General features: G+C 42.4%; 2 protein-coding genes across 2 annotated transcripts in view; both read left to right on the top strand.

The window, feature by feature from the left end:
• Positions 1 to 27,448, top strand: part of LOC114641676 (zinc finger protein 501-like) — a 202,253-nt gene that overhangs the window by 106,464 nt on the left and 68,341 nt on the right. The gene's annotated exons all lie outside the window — the stretch shown is intronic.
• Positions 880 to 25,544, top strand: LOC114641700 (zinc finger protein 664-like). Its single transcript, XM_051927576.1, has 3 exons — positions 880 to 991; positions 14,194 to 14,728; positions 23,032 to 25,544. Exons 2-3 carry the CDS (start codon positions 14,317 to 14,319, stop codon positions 23,862 to 23,864), a joined length of 1,245 nt encoding a protein of 414 aa, XP_051783536.1. The 5' UTR covers positions 880 to 991; positions 14,194 to 14,316; the 3' UTR covers positions 23,865 to 25,544.

Raw genomic sequence — 27,448 nt, forward strand, 5'->3', positions numbered from 1 at the left:
AAAAGGGGCGATTTTTATTTTAAAAATTTCACAAATTACTCACGTGTGGAAAATGAAACTGCAAATGGTGTTATTTCATTATTATTTTTTGCATCATTCTTGGGCGTAGACTTTGTAAAATAAATGGCAAAAGAGAACACTTGCATATTTTAATTTGAATTGTCATTTCCTTTTGTGCAGAAAATATGTTTCATAACTTTCATCCATCTATTATCCAACCCGCTATATCCTAACTACAGGGTCACGGGGGTCTGCTGGAGCCAATCCCAGCAAACACAGGGTGCAAGGCAGGAAACAAACCCTGGGCAAGGATCCAGGCCACCGCAGGCACTTAAAACATCCCATTGTTAAAGAAAACACAATAACAAATCTATCATATGAGCAAAACTAATTACTATAACCTCACCTTAACTGAACAACTTTATGGGCTCACACACACACAAATAAAAATAATATTAAAACAAACCCCCTTTTTGTGGCAGGCCTGGTCAACGCTTGGGTACGTGGTGGCCAAAAACTTTGAAGCCCGTTCACTCTAATGAGCCAAACTAAAAGGTCACAGTACTCACAACTAAGCGGTCAGTGTCCCTTATCCAAGCGTAGCACTTCCACGCTGTGGCAAACGATGGAGTCGTCCTGCAGGCAGGAAACAAACCCCGGGCAGGGCGCGTGCGCGCGCGAGCATACACACACACCAGGGAGCGCGTCCTAATTATTAAATAGTACTGCATAATTCAATAGAAACAAGTCTAAGGAACAGAGAAAACCGGTTAAGTTTGTTAATGATCCTCCCTCCGTCCATTAGATGGCGCTGTTTATTAGCAGTTTAGCACAGGAACCCCTTCTGACCGCGGAGTCGCTCTTTGATGACTCGTTTTGTTCCGCTTTTGTTTGATTCCTTCAGCTGGCGGCTCGCGCTGACATACGAAGCGCAGGTTTGTGCTTTCAGAGAGAGGGGAGCCAAAGACAGAGAGAAAAATCGAGAGTGACGGTAAGCAAAGGGATCATCGAGTGGGGTGGGACTTGAGAGAAAAGAGAAGAGTAGGGCAGGACACGAGTGGAATGAAAAGGAGACAGGAAAAAATACAGCGTGCTGACGATAAATCAGAAAAGGGGATTTAAAAAGGACGAGAGGATGAGAGAGTGTGCGTCATTGTGAGTGAGAAAGTAACGAGAGTCGCAGAGGTCTGCTTGCAGTGTTAATGGTGACGGCACTCCGCCAGCCGCCCACTTCCACTTTTTCGTTAGCGTTCACGCAGGCTGCCGTGTTTAGCCGCTCACTCTTTCCGTCCCGTCATTGGAATTCAGCCCACGTTGAGTGTGCGCAGGAATTCGCAAAAATTCTGGGATTCCAGGTTGCAAATTTCATATGAACTTACCCGCAGGAAAAACCACGTAGACCTGCGTACGGTCGTGGGCAGGACTGGGTGAAGACTCTTTGGTGGTCCAACACACTCGCGGAGACAAATCAAATGAACTCGAGGCCAAAGAGCGCATTAAAAAGCAACCCAGCATTTAAAGGACAGTCATCTTGGCACCTGTACGAATGTTTTTTAAATTCTGCAGAAGTGTTAGAATTGGGGTTATCGGTCATGATTGGTAAGGATTTATGAATCACAATTGAGGTTAGGGTGTGGATATTTATTGTGGCACAGTGGCGTAGCTCGAGTTCGTGCCGCTCAAGGAGGCGGTGCGGTGCTTCAATTTGCCGCCCTCCAACATATCTGAGTATGTTAACCCAGGGGTAGGCAACGTCGGTCCTGGAGTGCCACAGTATGTGCAGGTTTTTGTTCCAACCCAGTTCCTTAACGAGAACTCAATTATTGCTGATGAAGCACATATTGCTTAAGTGACATTTTAATGCTTCATTTTAGTGGTCTCGCTTGTTAAGGTTCTCCAACCTTAATTGCTTATTTCAATCCTAAACTGCTGCATTCAGTGTTTTAATTACTCCTTATTAGCAATAAGATTTAAAAGACAAAGCAGCCAGCAGTTCTCCAGCTAGCTTTTTTCCAATTACATCTGTGTGTGTTCATCATGCATGGTTTGATTTAATAAAACACTTAATAGAAAAATGTGACAGACTGAAAATGATCTGTTTTAGGCTTCAAATCATTTGGATGATATCCTTGGAAAAGAAAAAAATCTACGATATAAAAGCCTTACATTGCACAGACTAACAAGCCATAAAATTAAATAAGGTCTGAGACTGGCAATGATTGGTTTCTAATTAAGCAATTGGGTTGGAATGAAAACCTGTAGCCACTGCGGCTCACCAGGACCGACATTGCCTACCCCTGTGTTAACCTATTTAAATAGAAAATTAAAATGACGTATAGCTAAAAATTAAGATTTTGCATAGTTGTATTCATATACAGAGAAGCAGCAATGGTTTTTCACATAAGCATCAACTAGACAAGAATCCTCTTTAATAAAATCCCTGTATGTGTCTTCTGGTGGTGTGCGCATGCGCGGGGTACGGTGCGATGCGCGATATTACTGTCAGAGAAAGTTACAAGCGTTTTACGGAAATACAAACCAGTATTACTGCGAGAGGAAATTAAAGGTACACAATACAGTGACTCATATTACAGCCACATACAAGCCAGTATTACTGTCAGAGGAGATTAAAGACATATTACCGACGCGCACGCCTGTATTACCGCCAGAGAAGATTAAAGGTATATTACTGACGTACAAGACAGTATTACTGTCACAGAAAATTAAAGGCACACAATACACGGCGGCAGCCCACAAAGAACGGTCAGCTCAGCAAGTAAACATCAACAAAAGAAAGGCTGAAAGAAAGAAAAATACGACCAACAAAAAGAATGAGGTCAATGTCCCTTGCCATTTAATATAGACTGTTCCTACTAATGTTTATGCACTACTGTTCTAGTGCCCGTTATTGTAACGGGCCAAATGACTAGTATAGTATAGACGCACTGATAAGCCGTGTTCTAATTATTAGTTTAACATAATTACGCTGCGAAAACCAGAACCAGTGTAGTGTACCAGTGATGGGTGGGGATGTTTTCTGTGCAGAGCAAGAACGCATTCGGATTGATAACGAATCAAAATTATGAATTGTGTAAATGAGTTGTTTATCTTCCTAGAAATTATTATCGGTGTAATGTATATTTTTGTTATTGCCTCATAAATTTCAACTGCTGTGTCTGATGCCGTCACAGAAGGACAGTCTGAAAAATATTTTTGAAGCATTTGTGGGTAAAAATCAGAGAATGTTACTTTTTTCATTCATGAGTGATATTTTCCCCGAATCCTGCTGCTTACACACGAAGCGTACTGAGCCTTTCAGCCAATAATGCCGCCGCCCGGGAAGGACCACCCCCTCTGCCCATCCCTGGCTACGCCGCTGTAGTGGCATACACGGTGACAGCAGAGTGCAACCCTTGTGTCACAGCTACGATTGGGGTGGTTCGCAGGGAAGTAACTACGGGCAATAAGATGTTTAATTGCATAAACGGGCGACATGCAGGCAGACACCTTTTAACCTTTCAGAGAATGGGAGGTTTCTAATTGTAAGGGGTGTAAAACCCCTCTTATTGGGGTGAGTCACAGGGGTAGGGTTTAAGAGAGGGTGGAGTGAAGTTGGTTCAGAGGGAGGAGACTAAAGGCAGAAAATCTGCCACAATGTGCTACTAACACAAGTCAATCACTTATTTAATTAACCGTAACATGTACGTGTAAATAGAATAATACAATAATAGAACTCTTTTGCATGTAAATGGTGTATGTACTAAAACATAGAAAACTTGTATGGGACATCCATCCATTGTCCAACCCTCCTAACTACAGGGTCACGAGCTGAGAATTGGTCACTTGTGTCGCTCGGAGCTGTCACTACGCTATACAGAACATGAATTTGCTTATCCATCCATCCATTATCCAACCCACTATATCCAAACTACAGGGTTACAGGGGTCTGCTGGAGCCAATCCCAGCCAACACTGGGCGCAAGGCAGGAAACAAACCCCGGGCAGGGTGCCAGCCCACCGCAGGGCACACACACACACACACAGGACAATTTAGGATCGCCAATGCACCGAACCTGCATGTCATGAACTGTGGGAGGAAACCGGAGTACCAGGAAGAAACCCACACAGACACGGGGAGAACATGCAAACTCCGAACAGGGAGAACCCGGGTCTCCTAACTGCGAGGCAGCAGCGCTACCCACTGTGCCACCATGCCGCCTGTATGGGACAATATAATAAAATAGAACTGCTTTGCATGTAAATAACTTATTCAACAGACTCGGCCAAATTTATATAGAAAAAGGAAGTACAAGAAGTAAATGTTAGAAACCCATCGCTGGTAAATGGAGGAATTTAACTTTGCAAATATATATACACACACACACTAGGGGGTTCCACCCCATGTTCTCTTCGCTTGCCCACCCCCAGGTTTGGTTAACCGGATACACAATTTAAAGAGTTATTTTCATGGGAATTGTTACATATGCATTATTTTCACTTTTAGTTTAAAACTTTAGTAAAAACAATGTTGGGATTTAACTTTTCTTCAAGATGGCATTGAATTTTGATTCCGTGTTTGGACTTGCATTGTGACAACACATAATGTATAACTTGCCTGTGAGTGAATATCGTTTGTTTCTCTCTAATAAATAAAACTTTCTTGAATGCTTGTCCTGTGGTGGGTTGGCACCCTGCCCAGGATTGGTTCCTGCCTTGTGCCCAGTGTTGGCTGGGATTGGCTCCAGCAGACCCCCGTTACCCTGTGTTCGGATTCAGCGGGTTGGAAAATGGATGGATGGATGAATGCTTGTCCCTGCTCTCTCTTCTTCGCTTAGTCGTTGACGTGTCATCGAGAACGTATAAAATGATTGTCCTGATAAAATTTATAAGAGCTGGGAGAGCAGGAAGTGTGTCTGACGAAAGCATTCACACAACTGAGAGGTGAGAGGACTGCAGTCTTGTTTGAAAATAGTTGTAAGTAGGGCGTGACTTGAAAGAATCTCATGGTAAAAGTCACCGTCTCTCATACCGCGCCAACATTTTTGGAATCTCTTAATTCTCACTGGCACCACCAATGAGACGATCTACATTTCTCCGACTTAAAGTTTCAATCTGAACAATCTATTCGATCTCTTTTCACTCTTCTGTTATTTCACCGATTAATAATTTGTTTGTTTGCGCTAATGCGATCTTGCCTATCCTTTTTTGAGACTTTTGAATTTTTGTACTTTGATTATCTCTAACCTGCTCTGCATGTGTACCGCACCAACATTTTTGAATTCTTTACGACGTTCTACTTTCTCATCTACTCTTTGTCCTTTATTTCCGGCCCCAGGTATGGTTAAATCTCTCTCTCACGGGATGTATAACACTGCTTGCGTTGTGAAGGAGGGAGATGCGGTCGGATCAGCTGCTGGCTTGCTGTTCCTGCTGCCGAGCTGTGTGTTCTGCATGTCGCGCTGCGCGTCGATCAATTTAAAAGCCTGTACAGCAGCTATTCTTTTGTCTCCCTGCCTTGTCTCGTGGGACGTTAAAGTGTCTTCCGAGAAGATCACGTCTCATCTCCTTCCCAAGTTTTTTGTTTTTTTTTTATAATATACTAGCAAAATACCCGCGCTTCGCAGCGGAGAAGTAGTGTGTTAAAGAGGTTATGTAAACATATATATACATAAACATACTGTATATACATAAATATATACATATACACATCCACATATATATACATATATCAACATATATATACACATACATATATATATATATATATATATATATATATATATACACACACATGCAGAAACATATACATATATATACATATTTGTATATCTACATATATATACACATATATACATATATACATATACATATTTGTATATCTACATATATATAAACATATATACATATATATACATATTTGTATATCTACATACATACACATCTATCTATCTATCTATCTATCTATCTATCTATCTATCGATAGATAGATAGATAGATAGATATATATACACACATATATATATACACATACATATATATATATATATATATATATATATATATATATATATATATATATATATATAGCTGATTACCCAGTGGATTCGCTCACTGAGTGCAAGAGAAAAAAATAAAATGTATGTATAAAATAAGTATAATTGCCAAATTTATTTTTCCACAAATAAAGGGCACTTACAATAACATAGAAATCAATATAAACAACATTAAGATCATTATCATTTGAGAATATGAAGTAATATATAAGAAGCACATTGCATATAAATATAAATTATTAAACATTAAAATGTTCTTCTATAAAACACTACCGTGGCTATTCATTTGTCTGTCCAGGATTTTAAATCAGCTGTAGCTCGCAAACCGTTTCACCTATTGACTTGAAATTTGGTACACATATACTACGTCACGTCTACTATTTGCTTTCCCACACATATGAACACATATATATATATATATACACACATACATATACACACACATACACATATATACATATACATACATAGTGCGTTGCAACACGGGCTGTGATTGTTACATGGGAGGGAGACGACAAATCACAGCTTCCCGCTTTGTAATCGGGCTTGTGATTGCTGCTTTGACGGATGCCCAGATCCTACAGTATTTCCCCTTAGGAGAGGCGTTAGGCAAGTGTAATTGAATAGCGGTGCTGCAAGTTATTACTCTTTTTATGTTTATTTTATTTTATTGTAGAATCAACTCACAGCTGCGCGCACCAGTGCGTGCGTGGCGGATGCGTACGGCTGACGTTTTCATTGTCTAGCACCTTCGGTAATCATTCTTGAGGCAGATTGAAGACTTAAGTGCCAGCTTAACTGAAAAATTAAAGAAAACATACTAAGTTTTAAAAAAAAATCAGTTTTAACGGGAAAAGATGCCGACGAAAGAAGAGAAGCAGCGGGACGCTAGGGTCAAGAGCTGCTCATTAAGCAGCAAGCACATCAACCTCTGAGCAAACGAATGGTAAACGTACAGAGAAAGAGGATAAATACTATGAATGGTCATGTCAAGTGTATTCACTCCACGTTATCGTGCAGTGCGCTGTTACTGGTATTTTGATAAAAGAATCTGAATAACATATAAGAAGCGTATAAATTATTAAACAGTAAAACATTAACATTTAAGAAGTAAAGATACATTGAGTACTACTGTAGTGCTTTCGGGTATAGTATATTTTTTGTTTGCCCATTACATGCATAAATGTATACATTTTTTGGTGTACCTGCCCAAGAACACGCGATATGACCCGGCAGTTAAAAATGTATCGCTCCAGCAATTTTAACTTTGTTACAAAGTCATCTAATATGGTATTGCAAACGGCAGCGGGAGCGTTTCTATAAACTCAATTTAAACTTACTGTTTACACCGTGCTTTGAAGATGCATAGTATGCGACACGTGTTTCGCCGTAATTGTGGGCTCATCAGGAGTACACAGTCACTGCACTACCTTACGGGAATCGATCCTCGGACGTAGAGGCGAAGCCCCTAACGTTGTGCCACGGCGTGAGGTTCGTTCATTTGACAGCATGTAGATCGGGGTAATTACATTGCAGGCATTCGTAGTCTGATTCACAATCTGATTGTATGGGTGGTTACCTACCAGGTAACGCTTGTGGTTGTTGAGCAAGTCGGCTAACTTCTGCCACGGTGCCCTCTTTCAGTTGCGAGAAGCAGATCATACAATGGTTGAAATAGTTTAATATATATAGCAAAATCACCGCGCTTCGCAGGGGCGAATATGGTATTGCAAACGGCAGCGTTTCTATAAACTTAAAGTTACGGTTTATACCGTGCCTTGTTTCATATTGTTTTCCTACCTTATCAATTGTGTAATGTGTTTTTTTGAACAGGTTTCATTCATGTAAGTGATCACTCCTGCTGCGTTCAGTCACTTCATGTGAGCCACTCTCTTGTGTGATGTTGCGATGTGCACGGGTTTATTTAATGTTAGCTAAGACCCGGCAGTTAAAAGTTTCTCGCTACAGCAATTTTAACTCTGTTACAAAGTGATGCAAACTCTCATTTATACCTCGTGTCTTCTCATTAAACTTGTATCTCGCGAATATGGTATTGCAAACGCAGCGGGAGCTTTTCTATAAAGTTAATTTAGACTTACGGTTTACACCGTGCTTTCTTATACCTCGTGTCTTATGAAGATGCTTGTATGCGTCACTCACTCGCTTCTTATTGTTTCGCTGCCTTGTCAATTGTGTAATGAATGTTTTCTTCTGCGCTCTTTGGGGCTCCTCCTTCTTTTCTACGTACTGAGTTCACAGTCAGTTCACGTGATTACGTGGGAGGCGTGATGACGCGACACGCAACTCAGTCTCCTACGGCCATCTTGCTGCCTACCATTACAGTATATGGACAAAAAACAGGTTCCAGTTATGACCATTACGCGTATAATTTTGAAATGAAAATTGCCTAACTTTTGTAAGTAAGCTGTAAGGAATGAGCCTGCCAAATTTCAGCCTTCCACCTACACGGGAAGTTGGAGAATTAGTGATGAGTGAGTCAGTCAGTCAGTCAGTCAGTGAGTGAGTGAGTGAGTCAGTCAGTCAGTGAGGGCTTTGCCTTTTATTATTATAGATATATTTTTTTTAATTGGACACGCCTTGACCTTCTCGCAGCAAAATCATTTCTAATGTCATCGTATCACATGACCCATCCCTGACGCTTGTGTGCCATTGTAGACCAAGTCTTTTTTTTTGGAGCTACAGGTTTGAGAAGCTTCTCTCCCTGCAGAAGCTAACAGTTATGGGAGTGGTGGCTGCCATACAATCCTGAGGGCTCTCCACATATTTAATTTAAATTAGTTTTTTTTTTTTTTTTTTTTGCAAGAAGAAGAACCGTTCCAGTGTGGTCATGTTCACTTTAGGAAAAATCTGGGAACGCCTCCATTTCTTGTGCCAGTGCTTTCCTATCAAACTCTGACTGGTCATTGTAGTGACATCACCAGGGCCTTTTTCTGGGGAAAACGACGGGCGCTGTGTTTGTGTAGTGCCAAACGTGCCCCACAGGAGTGTATGTATTGTTTTAAAAATCCCTGATGGCTGCAGTTCCACTTCTCCTGCCCCCAAGACCACCTCTCCTCAGGCTCGGTCTCTGACCTCACTACCTCGGGACCTGAGGAACAAGCTAAGAGGGGTGTTGGCGATGACAAGAGAAGGCTGCCTGGGCTCGGTCACTCACTGCAATCCGGGGGGTCGGCCATCACTCCCTGTGTGGCGCTGTGTTTGAAGATGGAGGTCTTGTTGGGGTGGGGGGTTACTCCTTGTAGAAACGAGAACACCTTTGTGCAACTCGACAACTGCAAAATCGACCGCCGACGCCGTGTTTTCAGTTAATAATTGCAAATGCCGTCCCCAGTTTACTGGAATAGCTTTCTGCACACAATAGTTAGCTTTTCATAAATGACAAGATGCTTTCTAGAGGAAGGTATTTTGCAAAGTGGAAAATGGGCTGTGAGTCGCCACATCCGCATTTTCTAATCAATAAACACCAAGTGAGTCAAAACGGTGGCTGGGCCAAACTGCAAGGCTGTGATGGATCATCCATAAACTTTGGAGGGAGTTTAACAGAATAAAAATGTGCATTCTGTGTTTTTGTTTGGAGACATTTTTCACCAGATTTATACAAAAGTAAAAGTTCAACAAAATAAAAAGTTAAAGGGGCATGTGAGCAAACAAGCAAAGAGCAACTGGAGAATGGCAACTTGTGAAGAGCCGGTTTGTTAAGATCTTCCCGAAATTTAAAATCACCAAAAGAATGAGCTGCCATGACATCGTCTATAGCTGGAGAGCCTATAAAAATGGCAGGTGCGGCAAAAGGCAAGCAGTCCTTTTAAGGATGGTGAGTCACCTCAAAGTAAAGAGCTGAGAATCGGTCCCTTGTGTCGCTCGGAGCTGTCACTACGCTATACAGAACATGAGGCAGCAGCGCTACCCACTGCACCACCGTGCCACCCAAATTTGCTTATGTACAGTACTGTGCAAAAGTTTTAGGCAGGTGTGAAAAAATGTTGTAAACAAAGAATGCTTTCAAAAATGGAAGTGTTAATCATTTATTTTCATCAATCAACAAAATGCAGTGAATGAACAAAAGAGAAATCTAAATCAAATCAATATTTGGTGTGACCACCCTTTGCCTTCAAAACAGCATCAATTCTTCTAGGTACACTTGCACACAGTTTTTGAACGAACTCGGCTGGTTGGTTGTTCCAAACATCTTGGAGAACTAACCACAGATCTTCTGTGGATGTAGGCTTCCTTCTGTCTCTTCATGTAATCCCAGACACACTCGGTGATGTTGAGATCAGGGCTCTGTGGGGGCCATACCATCACTTCCAGGACTTCTTGTTCTTCTTTGCGCTGAAGATAGTTCTTAATGACTTTGGCTGTATGTTTGAGGTCGTTGTCCTGCTGCTGAATAAATTTGGGGCCAATCATACGCCTCCCTGATGGTATTGCATGATGGATAAGTATCTGCCTGTATTTCTCAGCATTGAGAACACCATTAATCCTGACCAAATCTCCAACTCCATTTGCAGAAATGCAGCCCCAAACGTTCAAGGAACCTCCACCATGCTTCACTGTTGCCTGCAGACACTCATTATTGTACCACTCTCCAGCCCTTCGATGAACAAACTGCCTTCTGCTACAGCCAAATATTTCAGATGCTGGTGTGAAGGCAAAAGGTAGGAACACCAAATATTGATTTGATTTAGATTTCTCTTTTGTTCTCTCACTTTGCATTTTGTAAATTGATAACAACAAACAATCATTTATATTTCTGAAAGCATTCTTTGTTTACAGCATTTTTTCACACCTGCCTAAAGCTTTTGCACAGTACTGTAAATAGAATTTCCACTTTTTTTAATGTGCTGCTCTAAGTGTGTCGCATTGTGTAAGCATGTCGCGTACTTCATTATGTGGCACACAGCTGTGACTCGCCCGTCTGTACCTGAAGAGATGCGCTATGATGAACCTGACCCTGACCCACCAACTGATCAGCCAAATCACACTGCGTTACAGCTTTGTTTTGAATGTAATTAGCAGAATGTGAAAATGGGTTATCGGACACGGTGTTTATTTTGTAACCAATTCATTTCATTTGTGGTCAGTGTCACTGTAGTACAGCCCTTATATATATATATATATATATATATATATATATATATATATATATATATATATATATATATATATACACATTAGCTCATTACCCACATCTCTTACAGCATCCATCTTGTGACTCCTGAGCAGAGCCCGTCAGCACACAGCCAGATGATCGCCTGGCAGTTTCCGAGGCAGAGGTGAGTGAACAGCCAGAGCCCGAAGACACGCTTGGCACAGCAGGACCACCATATCGGCATTTGTCGGTTGCAGCTTGCATCTTCAGGTCAACTGTGATATCTAACCACTTTTTTTTTTAAATTTCGGGCACTGTGTGACTTTCTGAACTTACAGCGTGGTGGAGATACGCGAATCACTCCATCAGTTTCCTTTTACCGTGTATACCACGGCTTAAGCCAACAAATGTTACGTTTTTTTCCCTTGCTTCCACTTTGCGTTTGCTGAAATTCTTCTTCCTTTCCACGTGCTTTTGCTGTCGCCTTTTAACAGAACGCTGCACAGAAGGGGCTACTTGTATTGATTTGCATATTTCAATTTGCAAAATTCTAGGATGAGTCGGGGTGGGGCCGTAGGCACGTGATTTAAATTTCATGTTCGTTGGGATTTTTAAAGGGGAACTGCATGGAACTTGGCGTACGCACAGTTTTAGGTATCTGGATTCTTTTTTTTTTTGTTGTTTTTTGTCCGTACATACATTTCCACTTTTGTCCGTACACCATGTTTTAGTGTGAATTCTACACATGGTGTATCACAAACTCAACTCAGAGTCATGGAAAGGTTTGGGGCAGCCACCCATATAATTGATTTCCTGGCTGCAAAGTCGAACAAGTAGATGCAGCACTGCTGTGCACAAAACCAAGTCCAAAACAGAACTGAAGGAACAGGGAAAAGGTGCAGGCTTTGAAAGGGGAAGACAGGAAGTGAGATCATAGGGGTCTGCTTATGAAGGTCTTCAGCCATTGGTTCGAGCCCAGACGTGACATCACAGGGGCTGGAGCCGGCAAGGTCTTCTTCCATAGGTTCGGTCCCAGAAGTGACGTCAAGAGGGCTAGGTGGAATCTCCCGTGAGTGGTCTACAGCAGGGGTGGGCAGATTCAGTCCTGGAGGGCCGCAGTGGCTGCAGGTTTTTGCTCCAACCCAATTGCTTAATAAGAATCCCTTATTGCTCAAGTAACACTTCAGCTTCACTTTAGTTGTTTCGCTCGTTAAGATTTTGAACCCTTATTGCTTATTTTAGTCTTAAACAGCTGTAGTCTTGGTTTTTAATTGCTCCTAATTAGCAATAACATGCAAATGACAAAAGAGACCAGCATTTCTCCATTTAGCTTGTTACCATTTACACCTCTGTGTGTATTTATCATGCACTATTTGGTTTAATTAAATACTTGGAAGGAAAGTGAAGAGAAAAAAGTGAAGCACTGAGAACTACTCATCTGTTTTAGACTTCAAATCATTTGGATGATATCCTTAGAAAGGAAAATAAATCTAGGATATGAGAATGACCTGACATAGCAGAGTTAAAGCAACTAGCAAGCCATGCAATTAAATAATTGACAAGGATTGTTTTTTAATTAAGCAACTGGGTTGGAACAAAAACCTGCAACCACTGCGGCCCTCCAGGACTGAATCTGCCCACCCCTGGTCTACAGGAAAGGGAGAAAAAGAGTCAGTGTACTCTGCCACATCCCAGTATGCCTTGGATCTGCCCTCACTCAAGCCCTTTAGCTGCCTCCCATGCACACGTGTGTGACAGGTGTTATACACAAGGACCCAGATCTCAATCCAGTAGAGCACCGTTGGCATGTGGTGGCACTGGATATTTGCGTCATGGATGGGCAGCCGACAAATCTGCGGCAGCTGCTTGATGCTAATCTTGTCGATCTTCTTCTTTCGGCTGCTCCCGTTAGGGGTCACCACAGTGGATCATCTTTTTCCATCTCTTCCTGTCCTCTGCATCTTGCTCTGTCACACCCATCACCTGCATGTCCTCCATAAACCTTCTCTTAGGCCGTCCTCTGTTCCTCTTCCCTGGCAGCTCTATCCTTAGCACCCTTCTCCCAATATACTCGGCATCTCTCCTCTGCACATGTCCAAACCAACACAATCTCGCCTCTCTGACTTTGTCTCCCAACTTGAGCTGACCCTCTAATGTCCTCATTTCTAATGCTGTCCATCCTTGTCACACCCAATGCATATCTTAGCATCTTTAACTCTGACACCTCCAGCTCTGTCTCCTGCTTTTTGGTCAGTGCCACCGTCTCCAACCCATATAACATAGCTGGTCTCACTACTGTCCTGTAGACCTTCCCTTTCACTCTTGCTGATACCAATCTGTCACAAATCACTCCCATTCCACCCTGACTGCACTCTCTTCTTCACCTCTCTTCCACAATCCCCATTACTCTGTACTGTTGATCCCAAGTATTTAAACTCATCCACCTTCACCAACTCTACTCTCTTCATCCTCACCATTCCACTAACCTCCCTCTCATTCACATACATGTATTCTGTCTTGGTGGTCCACTGACCTTCATTCCTCTCCTCTCTAGAGCACATCTCCACCTCTCATATAACATAGCTGGTCTCACTACCATCCTGTAGACCTTGTCAAGAAGGACCAAAATCTGTGAGGGATGTTTCCGGCCCTTTGTTGAATCTGCACCACCAAGGAATTTCAGCAGTTCTGAAGGCAAAAGGGGGTCCACCCTGGTACTAGCAAGGTGTACCTAATAAAGTGGCCAGTGAGTTTGATTTGAAAAGACAAAATTAATGTATTTATTTATTTATTTATTTGTTTGTAAGTTTTCTGGTCCCCTTTCCTAGTTTTTGACTTTGTCTCCATGTCGAGTAGGTTGTCGCTCTGCTGAGGTCTACAAAGACTAACATGGAGGGTGTACCACATTTCAGATCTCTCCTAATGAACCTTTGCTGGTGGTTTTGTGGTGCTCAGTTAACCCTTAAATGTGCTCCCATTACTCTTATTGACTTTATGAGGTCATTTTGTCACTCATTTGTTTTGACAGATACAGAGTCTCCTTTCCATTTCCCGTGTCCATGCAGTGAAGGCAGGGCTGTCCGCCTGAGAAGGAAATCTTGAGAAGAGCAGAGCAGGCACTTGTGGGGGAGAGAAGAGTTTACCATGGAGCATGGCTTCAGTCCATGATGATGGCATGGATGACAGACTGGCCCTCTTCAAGCAAGATGCCTGTGAGTGGGGTGCATCAGTAGATGTCTCTGTGAAGTCGGAGGACTGCGAAGGAAGAATCTCGGTCTTTAAAGAAGAGGAGTGTGAGGGGGAAATCGTTCAGGTTACAGTTGGGGATGCGGAAGATTCCTCGGTTGGTCTTGAGCTGCAAAGCCACGACCCTGGAAATGTTTTCCTGCACGACATTTGTGAACAGTCTCATTCCGGTTTGCGGCCCCGGGTCGCTGAGATGGGGCGACTGTCTGCCCTGCAGAAGTCTGTGGAACTGAAGTGCGAGTTAGCGGAGTTTGAAGAGGAAACCGATGAAGGGCACGGGAGAGGAGAGGAAGAGCCATCTTGGAGTGCTGGAATAAGTAAGTCATGTGATTAAATGTAAAGAATAAGCGATCCTTTCGGTATTTGCATGTTCTAATATGGCTTATGGTTGGTGCAAAAGAGAGCAACATCCATTTTTGATTGCGATTGAATACAGTCGTGGCCAAAAGTTTTGAGAATGACCCAAGTGTTGGTTTTCACCAAGTTTGCTGCTTCACTATTTTTAGATCTTTTCAGAGATGTTTCTCTGGTACACTGAAGTACAGATGCATCTCAATAAATTAGAATATCATCGAAAAGTTCTTTAATTTCAGTAATTCAATTAAGAAAGTGAAACTCCTATATGATATAGATTCATTACACACACAGTGATAGATTTCAAGCGTTTATTTCTTTTCATTTTGCTGATTATGGCCTACGGGTAATGAAAACTCAAAATTCAGTATCTCAAAAAATGAGAATATTACATAAGACAAATAAAAAAAAAAAGATTTTGAATCCAGAAATGTTGGCCTACTGAAAAGTCTGTCCATGTAGGCACTCTACTCGGTCGAGGCTCCTTTTGCCAATGCGGCGTGGCATGGAGGCAATCAGCCTGTGGCACTGCTGAGGTGTTCTGGAAGCCCAGGATGCTTTGATCGCGACCCTCAGCTCGTCTGCATCGTTGGCTCTGCTGTCCCTCATCTTCCTCTTGACAGTTTCTCAATGGGCGAGTTTGCTGGCCAATCGAGCCCAGTGATACACACCATGGTCATTAAACCAGGTATTGGCACTGTTGGCAGTGTGGGCAGGTGCCAAGTCCTGCTGGAAAATGAAATCAACATCTCCATAAAGCTCATCAGCAGAGGGCAGCATGAAGTGCTCTAAAATGTCCTGGTAGATGGCTGACACCACTGACTTTGGACTTGATCAAACACAGTGGACCAACACCAGCAGATGACATGGCTCCCCAAACCATCACTGACTGTGGAAACGTCACACTGGACCCTCAAGCAACTCGGATTCTGTGCCTCTCCACTCTTCCTCCAGACTCTGGGACCGCGATTTGCAAATGAAATTTCAACTGAAAACAGGACTTTGGACCACTGAGCTGTTAACAGTCCAGTCCGTTTTCTCCTTGGCCCAGGTAAGACGCTTCCGACGTGGTCTCTGGTTCAGGAGTGGCCCGACACGAGGAATGCTGTGACAGTTGTAGCCCCCATCCCAGATACACAAGTCTGTGTGTGGTGGCTCTTGAAGCACCGACTCCAGCCGCAGTCCCCCAAATTCTTCACAATCCCCTGAAGGCTGCGCTTATCCCTGTTGCTTGGGCACCTTTTTTTCCTTCCACTCTACTTTCCATGAATTTGTTTGGACACAGCACTCTGTGAACAGCCAGCTTCTTCAGCAGTGACCTTTGGTGGCTTTGCCTCCTTGTGGAGGGAGGGTCTCAATGACTGTCTTCTGGATGACCGTCAAGTCAGCAGTCTGATTGTGTGGCCTACTGAACCAGACGGAGAGACCATTAAAGGCTCAGGACCCCTTTGCAGGTGCTTTGGGTTCATTAGCCGAGTGGAGTGGGACACCAGGAGTCGACAATATGGAACTTTGTCACAATATTCTAATTTTCTGAGATACTGAATTTTGGGTTTTCATGAACTGTAAGCCATAATCAGCAAAATAGAAAAGAAATAAAACGGTTGAAATAAGTCACTGTGTGTGTAGTGAATCAATGTAATATACTACTCAAAAAAATGAAAGGCCCACTTTTGAATGAGAGTATAACATCAAGTCAATGACACTTGTGGGCTGTTGATCTGCTCAGTTAAGTAGCAGAGGGGCTCGTTCATCAGTTTCAGCTGCTTTGGTGCACTAGAGGGGCAACAACGAGACGACCCCCAAAACAGGAATGAATGGTTTCACAGCTGGAGGGAGGCCACTGACATTTCTCCCTCCTCATCTGTCGTTTTCCATTTGTCTACGGTCAGTGTCACTACTGGTAACATGAGGCCGTACCCAGAACCTACAGAGTTTGGTGGCACAGGTAGTCCAACTTCTCCAGGATGGTAGGCACATCAATACGTGCCTTCCATTGTCCAGAAGGTTTGCTGTGTCTCCCAGCACAGTCTCAAGGGCATGGAGGAGATTCCAGGAGACAGACGGGCAGTTCCTCTAGGAGAACTGGACAGGGCCCCTCGTAGAAGGTCCTTAACCCATCAGCAGGACCCACCGGTATCTGCTCCTTTGGGCAAAGAGGAACAGGATGAGCACTGCCAGAGCCTACAAAATGATCTCCAGCAGGCAGGCAGAACTTTGGTGTGAATGTCTCTGACCAAACAATCAGAAACAGACTTCATGAGGGTGGCCTGAGGGCCCGACGTCCTCTAGTGGGCACTGTGGAGCTCGATTGGCATTTGTCACAGAATATCAGAATTGTCGGGTCCACCACTGGCGGGCGCCCGGTGCTTTTCACAGATGAGAGAGCAGGTTCACCCTGAGCACATGTGACAGATGTTAAAGGGTCTGGAGAAGCCGTGCAGAACATTATGCTGCCTGTGACATCGTTCAGCATGACCGCTTTGGTGAGGGGTCAGTGGTGGTATATCTGGGGAGGCAGGCATATCCATGGAGGGATGCACAGACCTCTACATGCTAGACAACGGCACCTTGACAGCCATTAGGTATCGGGATGAAATCCTTGGACCCCTTGTCAGACCCTATGCTGGTGCAGTGGCTCCTGGGTTCCTCCTGGTGCACCAAAATGCCCGGCCTCATGTGTTTGCGAGAGGATGAAGAAATTGATACCATTGACTGGTCCCCCTGCTCACTCGCCTGACCTCAATCCATTAACACCCCTGGGTGGGACATTATGTTTTGGTCCATCTGACACCTCAGACTGTCCAGGAGCTCAGTGATGCCCTGGTCCAGATCTGGAAGGAGATCCCTCAGGACACCATCTGTTGTCTCATTAAGACGTTGTCAGGCAGGCATACAACAACAACATTTATTTCTATAGCACATTTTCATACAAATAGTGTAGCTCAAAGTGCTTTACATAATGAAGAAAAGAGAGAAAAAAGACAAAGTAAGAATTAAAATAAGACAACACTAATTAACATAGAATAAGAGTAAGGTCTGATGGCCAGGGGGGACAGAAAAAACAAAAAAACTCCAGACGGCTGGAGATAAATAAAATAAAATCTGCAGGAGTTCCAGGCCACGAGACCGCGCAGGCCCTCTGGGCAATCTGCCTAACATAAATGAATACAAGCTTGTGGTCTGGCATACAAACTACTGAGTACCTTTTGGAGCTGCTGCAGTGAAATTTTTGCAAAATGAACTCGCCTGCCTGACTGCCACCTCATTTTTTCCCTTTGATTTTCGGGGTGTCTTTGAATTCTGCCTTCTCTCTGTATGTTGATCTTTTTCATTTCCATCCTTTCATTCCTAACACATCACCATATCCGTCCATAGCAGTAGAGAGAACCAGCAGGTTTGTTTTTTTTCCCCCATTGAGATCTGATGGGTTTTCAAAGAGTTCCCTTAATTTTTTTTTGAGCAGATTATATTTGAATTTCACTTTTTGAATTGAATTACTGAAATAAATTAACTTTTCGATGATATTCTAATTTAATGAGATTAACCTGTATATCCCAGACGTAAATATTACTTTTGGTCTCCAAGAATATATTCAAACATAGTCAGGGATGTTGAGCCTTTGTATCAGCCATTTATCAGCCAGTGAATGTTTTACGTTAACGCATTGTTCATTACTGGACAGAGCTCTACACCCTCAGCCTGATCAGACCTCACAGCTCGGATCAAATGGCACTTCTTACTACTCCAGGTGCTCTACATATTTACCTTATTACTTCAATCACTCTAATTATGAAGATAAAGTGTAGAAAGTTAAAAGCCGTGTGGTATTTACTAAGTGAACAGAGGTGGGTAGAGTAGCCAAAAAACTGTACTCAAGTAAGAGTAGCGTTACTTCAAAATATTACTCAAGAAGAAGTAAAAAGTAGTCATCCAAAAAATTACTCAAGAGCAAAAAAGTATTTGGTGAAAAGACTACTCAAGTACTGAGTAACTCTTTGAACGTTATACTTGATTTATTTTTTAAAAATGTTGTAATAAGACAGACAAAAATATAAAATCATGTGCAAATTCTGCTATCCTCTTTAATAAAATCCCTGTGTGCATCCAGGTGTCCGTGTGTGGGTGTCTTCTGGTGAAGTGCGCATGTGCGGGGCACGGTGCGATGTGCGATATTACTGTCACAGAAAGTTCCAGGCGTTTTACGGAAATACAAACCAGTATTACTGCGAGAGGAAACTAAAGGTACACAATGCAGTGACGCATATTACAGCCACATACAAGCCAGTATTACTGTCACAGAAAATTAAAGGCATATTACCGACGCACCCGCCTGTATTACTGCCAGAGAAGATTAAAGGTATATTACGGACGTACAAGCCAGCAGACATACAAGACAGTATTACTGTCAGAGAAAATTAAACACACACAATACATGGCGTCAGCCCACGAAGAACGGTCAGCTCAGCAAGTAAACATCAACAAAAGAGAGGCTGAAAGAAAGAAAAATACGACCAACAAACAGAATGAGGTCAAAGTCCCTTGCCATTTAATATAGACTGTCCCTACTAATGTTTATGCACTACTGTTCTAGCGCCCGTTATTGTAACGGGCTAAATGACTAGTTTCCAAATAATAAAATAAAAAATGAGTAGAAATAAATACCATCTTTACAAAATTAAGGTGCACAAATAACACAAATTTCAAAATCTGTTTTTCACAACAAAGCTTTTGAAGCCAGTACCTACAGTAGGTGACATGTCTGTTTGAACAGTGCAAACTACGTAGAGTGACAAGATATACAGTACACTGACAGTATAATAATGTTTTTTCACGTTGTGGTGTAGCGGGTCCGCAGCTTCAAAAAAAAAAAAAAAAAAAGCCGTGTCACTCTCCGTAGGCGCAATTGCACGACCGCGGGGAGTTAATGAGGTAGTTGGAGTGAGTCACACCTGCATGTACAGGTGCGATCGTTCTCAATTGCTTCCTTGCAGCGTGTGATTAAGGCCCACGGAGACGGGAGTGTATATATACGAGTCGGCACAAAACAAAGAAGGGGGAATCAAAGAAAAGACTCTGTAGGGGACTGGCATCGTCACACACTTACTCTCCAAATAGCACAGCTGATAGAAAATAACATTAGAACAAGGCACATACAAGAAATCTCACTTTACCATGACTGTCTGTGTCTGCATGTTTGGTTAAATCGTGCTTGTTCTTCACTCAGTGAAGTGATGGTTACGCTTCAACAGGAGTTGGCTCTCAAGGTTTGTTGCAGTGAAGCTGTGACCGTTTAGTAGCGAACAGGAGCCCCGCGTGACTCAAAAGTCATCTCACACGCTGCAGACGCAGGAAGTTTGTGTGTGGTCATGAGACTATGGCTACGTCTGATTGGTGAAACGGAGTCATGTGATTATTGTTGCTACATCTGATTGGTGAAACAGTCTTTGTCTTATATAGCGTATATAATGGGAAAAAAAGTAACGGTTCGAGTGTTGCCCAATGTAGCGGAGTAAGAGTAGCGTTTCTTCTTCACAAATGTACTCAAGTAAAAGTACACAGTATGGTGCAGTTAAACTACTCTTAGAAGTACAATTTTTTTAAAAAGTAACTCAAGTAAGTGTAACGGAGTAAATGTAACTCATTACTACCCACCTCTGTAAATGAATAATAATGCCAGTTGATAAAAGCATAAAAGAAAATGTGGATAGCAACATCTGGAGATATATATATATATAATATATATATACACACACACACATATACAGAGTGCATCCAGAAAGTATTCCCAGCGCGTCACTTTTTCCACATTTTGTTATGTTATAACCTTATTCCAAAATGGATTAAATTCATTTTTTTTCCTCAGAATTCTACACACAACACCCCATAATGACAACGTGAAAAATGTCTACTTGAGATTTTTGCAAATTTATTAAAAATAAAAAATTGAGAAAGCCCATGTACATAAGTATTCACAGCCTTTGCCATGAAGCTCAAAACTGAGCTCAGGTGCCTCCTGTTTCCCCTGATCATCCTTGAGATGTTTCTGCAGCTTCATTGGAGTCCACTTGTGGTAAATTCAGTTGATTGGACATGATTTGGAAAGGCAGACACCTGTCTATAGAAGGTCCCACAGTTGACAGTTCATGTCAGAGCACAAACCAAGCATGAAGTCAAAGGAATTGTCTGTAGACCTCCGAGACAGGATTGTCTCGAGGCACAAATCTGGGGAAGGTTACAGAAAAATTTCTGCTGCTTTGAAGGTCCCAATGAGCACAGTGGCCTCCATCATCTGTAAGTGGAAGAAGTTCGAAACCACCAGGACTCTTCCTAGAGCTGGCCGGCCATCTAAACTGAGCGATCGGGGGAGAAGGGCCTTAGTCAGGGAGGTGACCAAGAACCTGATGGTCACTCTGTTAGAGCTCCAGAGGTCCTCTGTGGAGAGAGGAGAACCTTCCAGAAGGACAACCATCTCTGCAGCAATCCACCAATCAGGCCTGTATGGTAGAGTGGCCAGACAGAAGCCACTCCTTAGTAAAAGGCACATGGCAGCCCACCTGGAGTTTGCCAAAAGGCACTTGAAGGACTCTCAGACCATGAGAAAGAAAATTCTCTGGTCTGATGAGACAAAGATTGAACTCTTTGGTGTGAATGCCAGGCGTCACGTTTGGAGGAAACCAGGCACCGCTCATCACCAGGCCAATACCATCCCTACAGTGAAGCATGGTGGTGGCAGCATCATGCTGTGGGGATGTTTTTCAGCGGCAGGGACTGGGAGACTAGTCAGGATAAAGGGAAAGATGACTGCAGCAATGTACAGAGACATCCTGGATGAAAACCTGCTCCAGAGCGCCCTTGACCTCAGACTGGGGCGACGGTTCATCTTTCAGCAGGACAACGACCCTAAGCACACAGCCAAGATATCAAAGGAGTGGCTTCAGGACAACTCTGTGAATGTCCTTGAGTGGCCCAGCCAGAGCCCAGACTTGAATCCAATTGAACATCTCTGGAGAGATCTTAAAATGGCTGTGCACCGACGCTTCCCATCCAACCTGATGGAGCTTGAGAGGTGCTGCAAAGAGGAATGGGCCAAACTTGCCAAGGATAGGTGTGCCAAGCTTGTGGCATCATATTCAACAAGACTTGAGGCTGGAATTGCTGCCAAAGGAGCATCGACAAAGTATTGAGCAAAGGCTGGGAATACTTATGGACATGGGATTTCTCAGTTTTTTTTATTTTTAATAAATTTGAAAAACCTCAAGTAAACTTTTTTCACGTTGTCATTATGGGGTGTTGTGTGTAGAATTCTGAGGGAAAAAATGAATTTAATCCATTTTGGAATAAGGCTGTAACATAATAAAAGGTGGAAAAAGTGATGCGCTGTGAATACTTTCCGGATGCACTGTATATAGTCTTTAGAAAGCGCTTCCAAAAAGTTAAATGATGACAAGGATGAATGTCGCAGGACGGTGTTGATGCAGCACTCGAAGCTGTTCATGAAATGCTTTGCTGACAATCAGACGGAAACAGCTGCACGTTGCTAGCCCCCTCTTCTTTTGATGTTGCTCTTCAGATGAGGCGTATTTATTACTAAATTATACTGTGTGTGTGTGGGGGGGGTGTTATGTGTTTCGCAAGATGTGATTGCTACATGCACCTGATTGGCTGGCTGTCAATGTGATGAAAGAATTTGCTCAAACTCTTTCATCAGTTTGTCCATCTCCTGTCTCAAGCTGTAATTTCCAGTCCCATGGCATCTCCTTCTGGTCACAGATTGTAAAGTAATCAGTTACAGCTTGAACCACAGCATGTCTTCCTTTCCCAGGCTGTAAACCAGTTTACTCCCAGGTGCCTTTCCCTTCAAAGGTGATAAAATTGTCAATAAAGTTTGAGGCATCTCCTGAATTCCTGCTCAGTTCAAACAGATGGTACTGTGATTGGTACAATTCAGGAAAACATTGCCTTTGATGTTAACTGTCCAAGCAAGTATTTAAGTTCATCTGTTGTTTTGTCTTGAGCAAAATATAATGAAAATGTAGACCAAAACTTGGATTTTGCACACCACAACACCTGGGTACATATCAGCTTGTGAAGTAAGGCAGACATTAATCCGAGAATGGGAGCCAGGCCACTGCAGGGCACACTGGTACACACATGCACACTCAGTCACACCAGACGGCCACAACACCAAGCAGGGTGCTGCCTGTCTTCTTAGAATAATGTATTTTTTTTTTAAAAAGTGATGAATTTCTTTGTGTTATTGCAGATTCACAGGACAATGGTGGCTTCTCCATGTCTTCATCTGCTCAGACAACATTTCAGTGCAGACTGCCAAACAAACAGGACGAGAAAAAGATGAAAAAATCAACAAGTGGATCTCCGAATTTGACAGCAACCTCTTTCCAGTGTCGTTCTGTTACTGATGTCAGACAAAGGAGGACAGGAGCCATCACTAGTGATCAACAAGTACATAAACACAGAAGAATTCACACTACCGAGAAAGCTCACTGTTGCTCCGAATGTGGTAAACAATTCTCTCAAATAAGCCGTCTTCAGAGACACACGAGAATCCACACAGGAGAAAAACCGTACTCCTGTTCAGAATGTGGTAAGCAATTCTCACAAATAAGCCATCTTCACAGCCACAAAAGGATCCACACAGGAGAGAAACCCCATTGCTGTCCAGAATGTGGCAAACGATTCTCACAAATAAGCCATCTTCAGAGGCATGCAAGAATCCACACTGGAGAAAAACCGTTTAGCTGTTCTGAGTGTGGTAAGCTCTTCTCACAATTAAGTCATCTTCAGAGCCACCAGAGAATCCATACGGGAGAAAAACCATATTGCTGTCCTAAATGTGGAAAACGATTCTCAGACAGTAGCACACTTCGGCGACATGCACACATTCATACTGGAGAGAAACTGTATTGCTGTTCTGAATGTGGCAAACGATTTTCTGTCAGTAGTGCTCTTTGGCAGCACACTCGTATCCATACTGGAGAGAAGCCGTTTAGCTGTTCTGAATGTGGTAAACAATTCTCACATATAAGAAGCCTTCACAGCCACACAAGAATCCACACTGGAGAAAAAGCCCACTGATATTCTAAGTGTGGCAAATGATTCTCTGACGGTAGCAGGTTTCAGAAGCACACACTCCTCCATACTGGAGAGAAGCCATATTGCTGTTTTGAATGTGACAAGCGATGTTCCAGTAATAGCAATTTTCATAACTATATAAAAATCTTCTTGTTCTAAATGTAAAAATGGATTCTCATTTTTTTATGGACTTCATAGACACTGAAGAAAAGCAAAGCAGTGAGGAGTATGTTAGAGGTGGAAGAATTAGGAAGGAGTCAAAGAGTCCCACCTGCATGATGATTGCCTTCATATGATGGGCTTCATTTATGAAGATCTATACCAAATCTTGTCAAGGTAAAAAATATCTTTTCAATATAAAATGGTTAAAAACGGTAATTAATATTTTCTACATGTCTCCAAGTATAAAAAGGCACCCACCTCTTTCCTTGGAACAAGGCCTGGTGATGGTGGTAGCAGTAGTGTAACATCTTTGGAGGTCTTCTCTCCATCTGATGTGACCATCCAGATGGATAAATAGAACAGACATGTCCACACAGATGTACCTTGTGCAAGAAATGAATGGTACAGGACACGGTCCCGGGGCCAATGGAAGATCAAGCACTGCTTCATTTACCCAACAGGGCCAGAAAATCCAACAAAGTGATATGCCAGGAGGGTTCAGGTAGAACTGCAACCCGGAAATATAATCTCAAGTTATCTAAGGTACACACATTTAAGATCTCTACTTGGAATAATTCAAGAAAGAAAACACACAAGTCAAGGGATAATAGAAAATGTCCACCAAATAGCCAAGGAGGAACTAATATGTGTGTGTGTGGGGGGGGGGGGGGGGGGGGGGGGGTTTAGTAAAGATCAAGAACAGAAAGGGAGAAGATGAGGGATGAAGAGAAAAAGAAGGACCTCCTGTGGTGTTGCGTCTACACCAACTTGAACATTTGTACAGCCAAACTGAGTAACCACAACAAAAAGAAAAAATCAGGACTTATACCTCGACTTTCTCGTATACTCAGATATGGGGATGGATATTTGAGAAGTAAACCGCAAGACAATGATTATATTTTTATATTTGGTATATTAAACAACCATCAACAACAAATCAAATCAATAATACATTGAACAATTATTATAAAAGTAAATTTGAATAAATCTGATTTTGCAGCTGTATGAATAAAAGGTACAGTACAACTTCTGGTTAGCGGAAAGAGACCAAAAGGTGATAGAAATCTACGTTTTGTACCCAATACTTGTATGCAGAATATGGATGACCAAAGTGAAAGTGTACTCAAGTTATCATGTTTACACACACAAACACTTATGTTCATCAAAATCTCGACATCATATTTTTGGATGATTCCAATTCTTTGCATATTCGAGAAAGTTAGAGAGGTCTAAAACGTAGAGAATTCATCAAAATCTCGACATCGTATTTTTGGATGATTCCAATACTTTCCCTATTCGAGAAAGTTAGAGAGGTCTAAAACGTAGAGAATTCATCAAAATCTCGACATCGTATTTTTGGATGATTCCAATACTTTCCCTATTCGAGAAAGTTAGAGAGGTCTAAAACGTAGAGAATTCATCAAAATCTCGACATCGTATTTTTGGATGATTCCAGTACTTTCCCTATTCGAGAAAGTTAGAGAGGTCTAAAACGTAGAGAATTCATCAAAATCTCGACATCGTATTTTGGATGATTCCAGTACTTTCCCTATTCGAGAAAGTTAGAGAGGTCTAAAATGTAGAGAATTCATCAAAATCTCGACATCGTATTTTTGGATGATTCCAATACTTTCCCCTTCGAGAAAGTTAGAGAGGTCTAAAACGTAGAGAATTCATCAAAATCTCGACATCGTATTTTTGGATGATTCCAATACTTTCCCTATTCGAGAAAGTTAGAGAGGTCTAAAACGTAGAGAATTCATCAAAATCTCGACATCGTATTTTTGGATGATTCCAGTACTTTCCCTATTCGAGAAAGTTAGAGAGGTCTAAAATGTAGAGAATTCATCAAAATCTCGACATCGTATTTTTGGATGATTCCAATACTTTCCCTATTCGAGAAAGTTAGAGAGGTCTAAAACGTAGAGAATTCATCAAAATCTCGACATCGTATTTTATCTCCGAAACAGACCAAAATATGAGTGGACATAACTGAAAAATGATTACCCACCAACAAGAGGGACTTCATCGAGGGACTTCAATAATAGAATACCGACAATAAAGAGAGAGGCTCTGCAAGAACTTAAAATGGAATTACAGCAACCTGAAAGTGAAAAGTAAAGTCCAACACCAGAAGTGTCGCCCCAAAAAAATCACAAGTCAAACCCACTCCAGTGATCAAGGGGGGTGGACACAAAAAGGGGGGAGTTACCTAAACTCGGGAAGAAAAGAAAGAAAACAAAGCTTGCTGAAGAGAACAACCAAGCATGAGCAGAGGTGACACCATCCTGTAGAGGATAAAGGCATTCAAGAAATGAAGGAGGAACTCCTGGAGCAGACAAGTCCACCATCGCCTACAAAGGAGAGAAGTTCCCTCGAATAACATCAAACCAAAGCCGTGCAAACTCCTACCGGTGAGGTGGGAACATGGCAGGTGGTGGTTGCTTGTCCATGATGGGAGGGAAGGTCTGGACCTGAGGCAGGTGATGTTTGTCTACTTGTATTTAAGACGTCTGCCAGTATTATGTGAAACTTCAAATATGAGGAGCATACAAAGGTGACAATGTGGGACTTGAAGGAACAACCTGGCTTGACTATCACAATGGTAGACCCCCATGTGTTTTGTTTCCCCCGGCTTACCTTTCTTTATCTTTTTTTTATGGACTTATTATTTTTCTCCCATTCTGCTATTGTTTCATATCTACAGTATGTGTCTTGCTCTTCTATGTGTTTTGTGGGTGGTTCCCCAGGAGGCGGGGCCACCTCAAGCCCTATAAAGGCTCATGGGACAATGCAATCCCTGGTGGGTCCATCGAATGTGCTTTGGTGGAGTGGACATTTGTCTTTGTAAGTATTACCTTGGTATGATGTGCTTGTATTTTTTTTTTCGGCCTGTCTTTGGAATAAGTTTGCTGGGTTTGTAGATCGGGACTTTGTTGCTGTGGATTTCCTTTTAGGCAAATCCTTTTTGATTTTTTTTTCTTAATGTTTTGTTCATTTTTGCAATCTTGTTAATAAATCCTCCTTTTATAAAGATGGTGGTGGTGTCATGAAGTAGCTATCTCAAGGCACACAATTCTGGAAAACACTTCCGAAAATGCTCACTAGAAGGGGAAATCCCATTTAAAAAATTAAACCCTAGTGAGGCGCAGAAAGGTTCATTTGCACAGACTCCCCAGAGGCACAAGAGGAAAAACAGAATTGCCGAGAACATAAAGGCCACCCAAAGCAAACAAGTCCCACAACAGATTCCAACAGCAAGTTCAAAACACAGAGCAGAAGGTTAAAATAAAATAACATAAAATCTGGACTTTTACAAAAAAGCACAAAGCATAGCAAGAGGCACACCAACTCCAGAGTGGACTCACAATGAGCTGCCAGGAACTGTGGGAAACCCTGATAGGGCCGGTGGACCACCCCCTACA

Source organism: Erpetoichthys calabaricus, chromosome 5 (genome assembly GCF_900747795.2).
Source record: "Erpetoichthys calabaricus chromosome 5, fErpCal1.3, whole genome shotgun sequence".
Taxonomy (NCBI): Eukaryota; Metazoa; Chordata; class Cladistia; order Polypteriformes; family Polypteridae; genus Erpetoichthys; species Erpetoichthys calabaricus.

Excerpts from the sequence above, each read along its gene's own strand:
- LOC114641700 (XM_051927576.1), top strand. The coding sequence starts at position 14,317 with ATGGCTTCAGTCCATGATGATGGCATGGATGACAGACTGGCCCTCTTC. Across the intron at positions 14,729-23,031 it reads ATCTTGGAGTGCTGGAATAA|ATTCACAGGACAATGGTGGC; the intron begins GTAAGTCATGTG and ends GTGTTATTGCAG.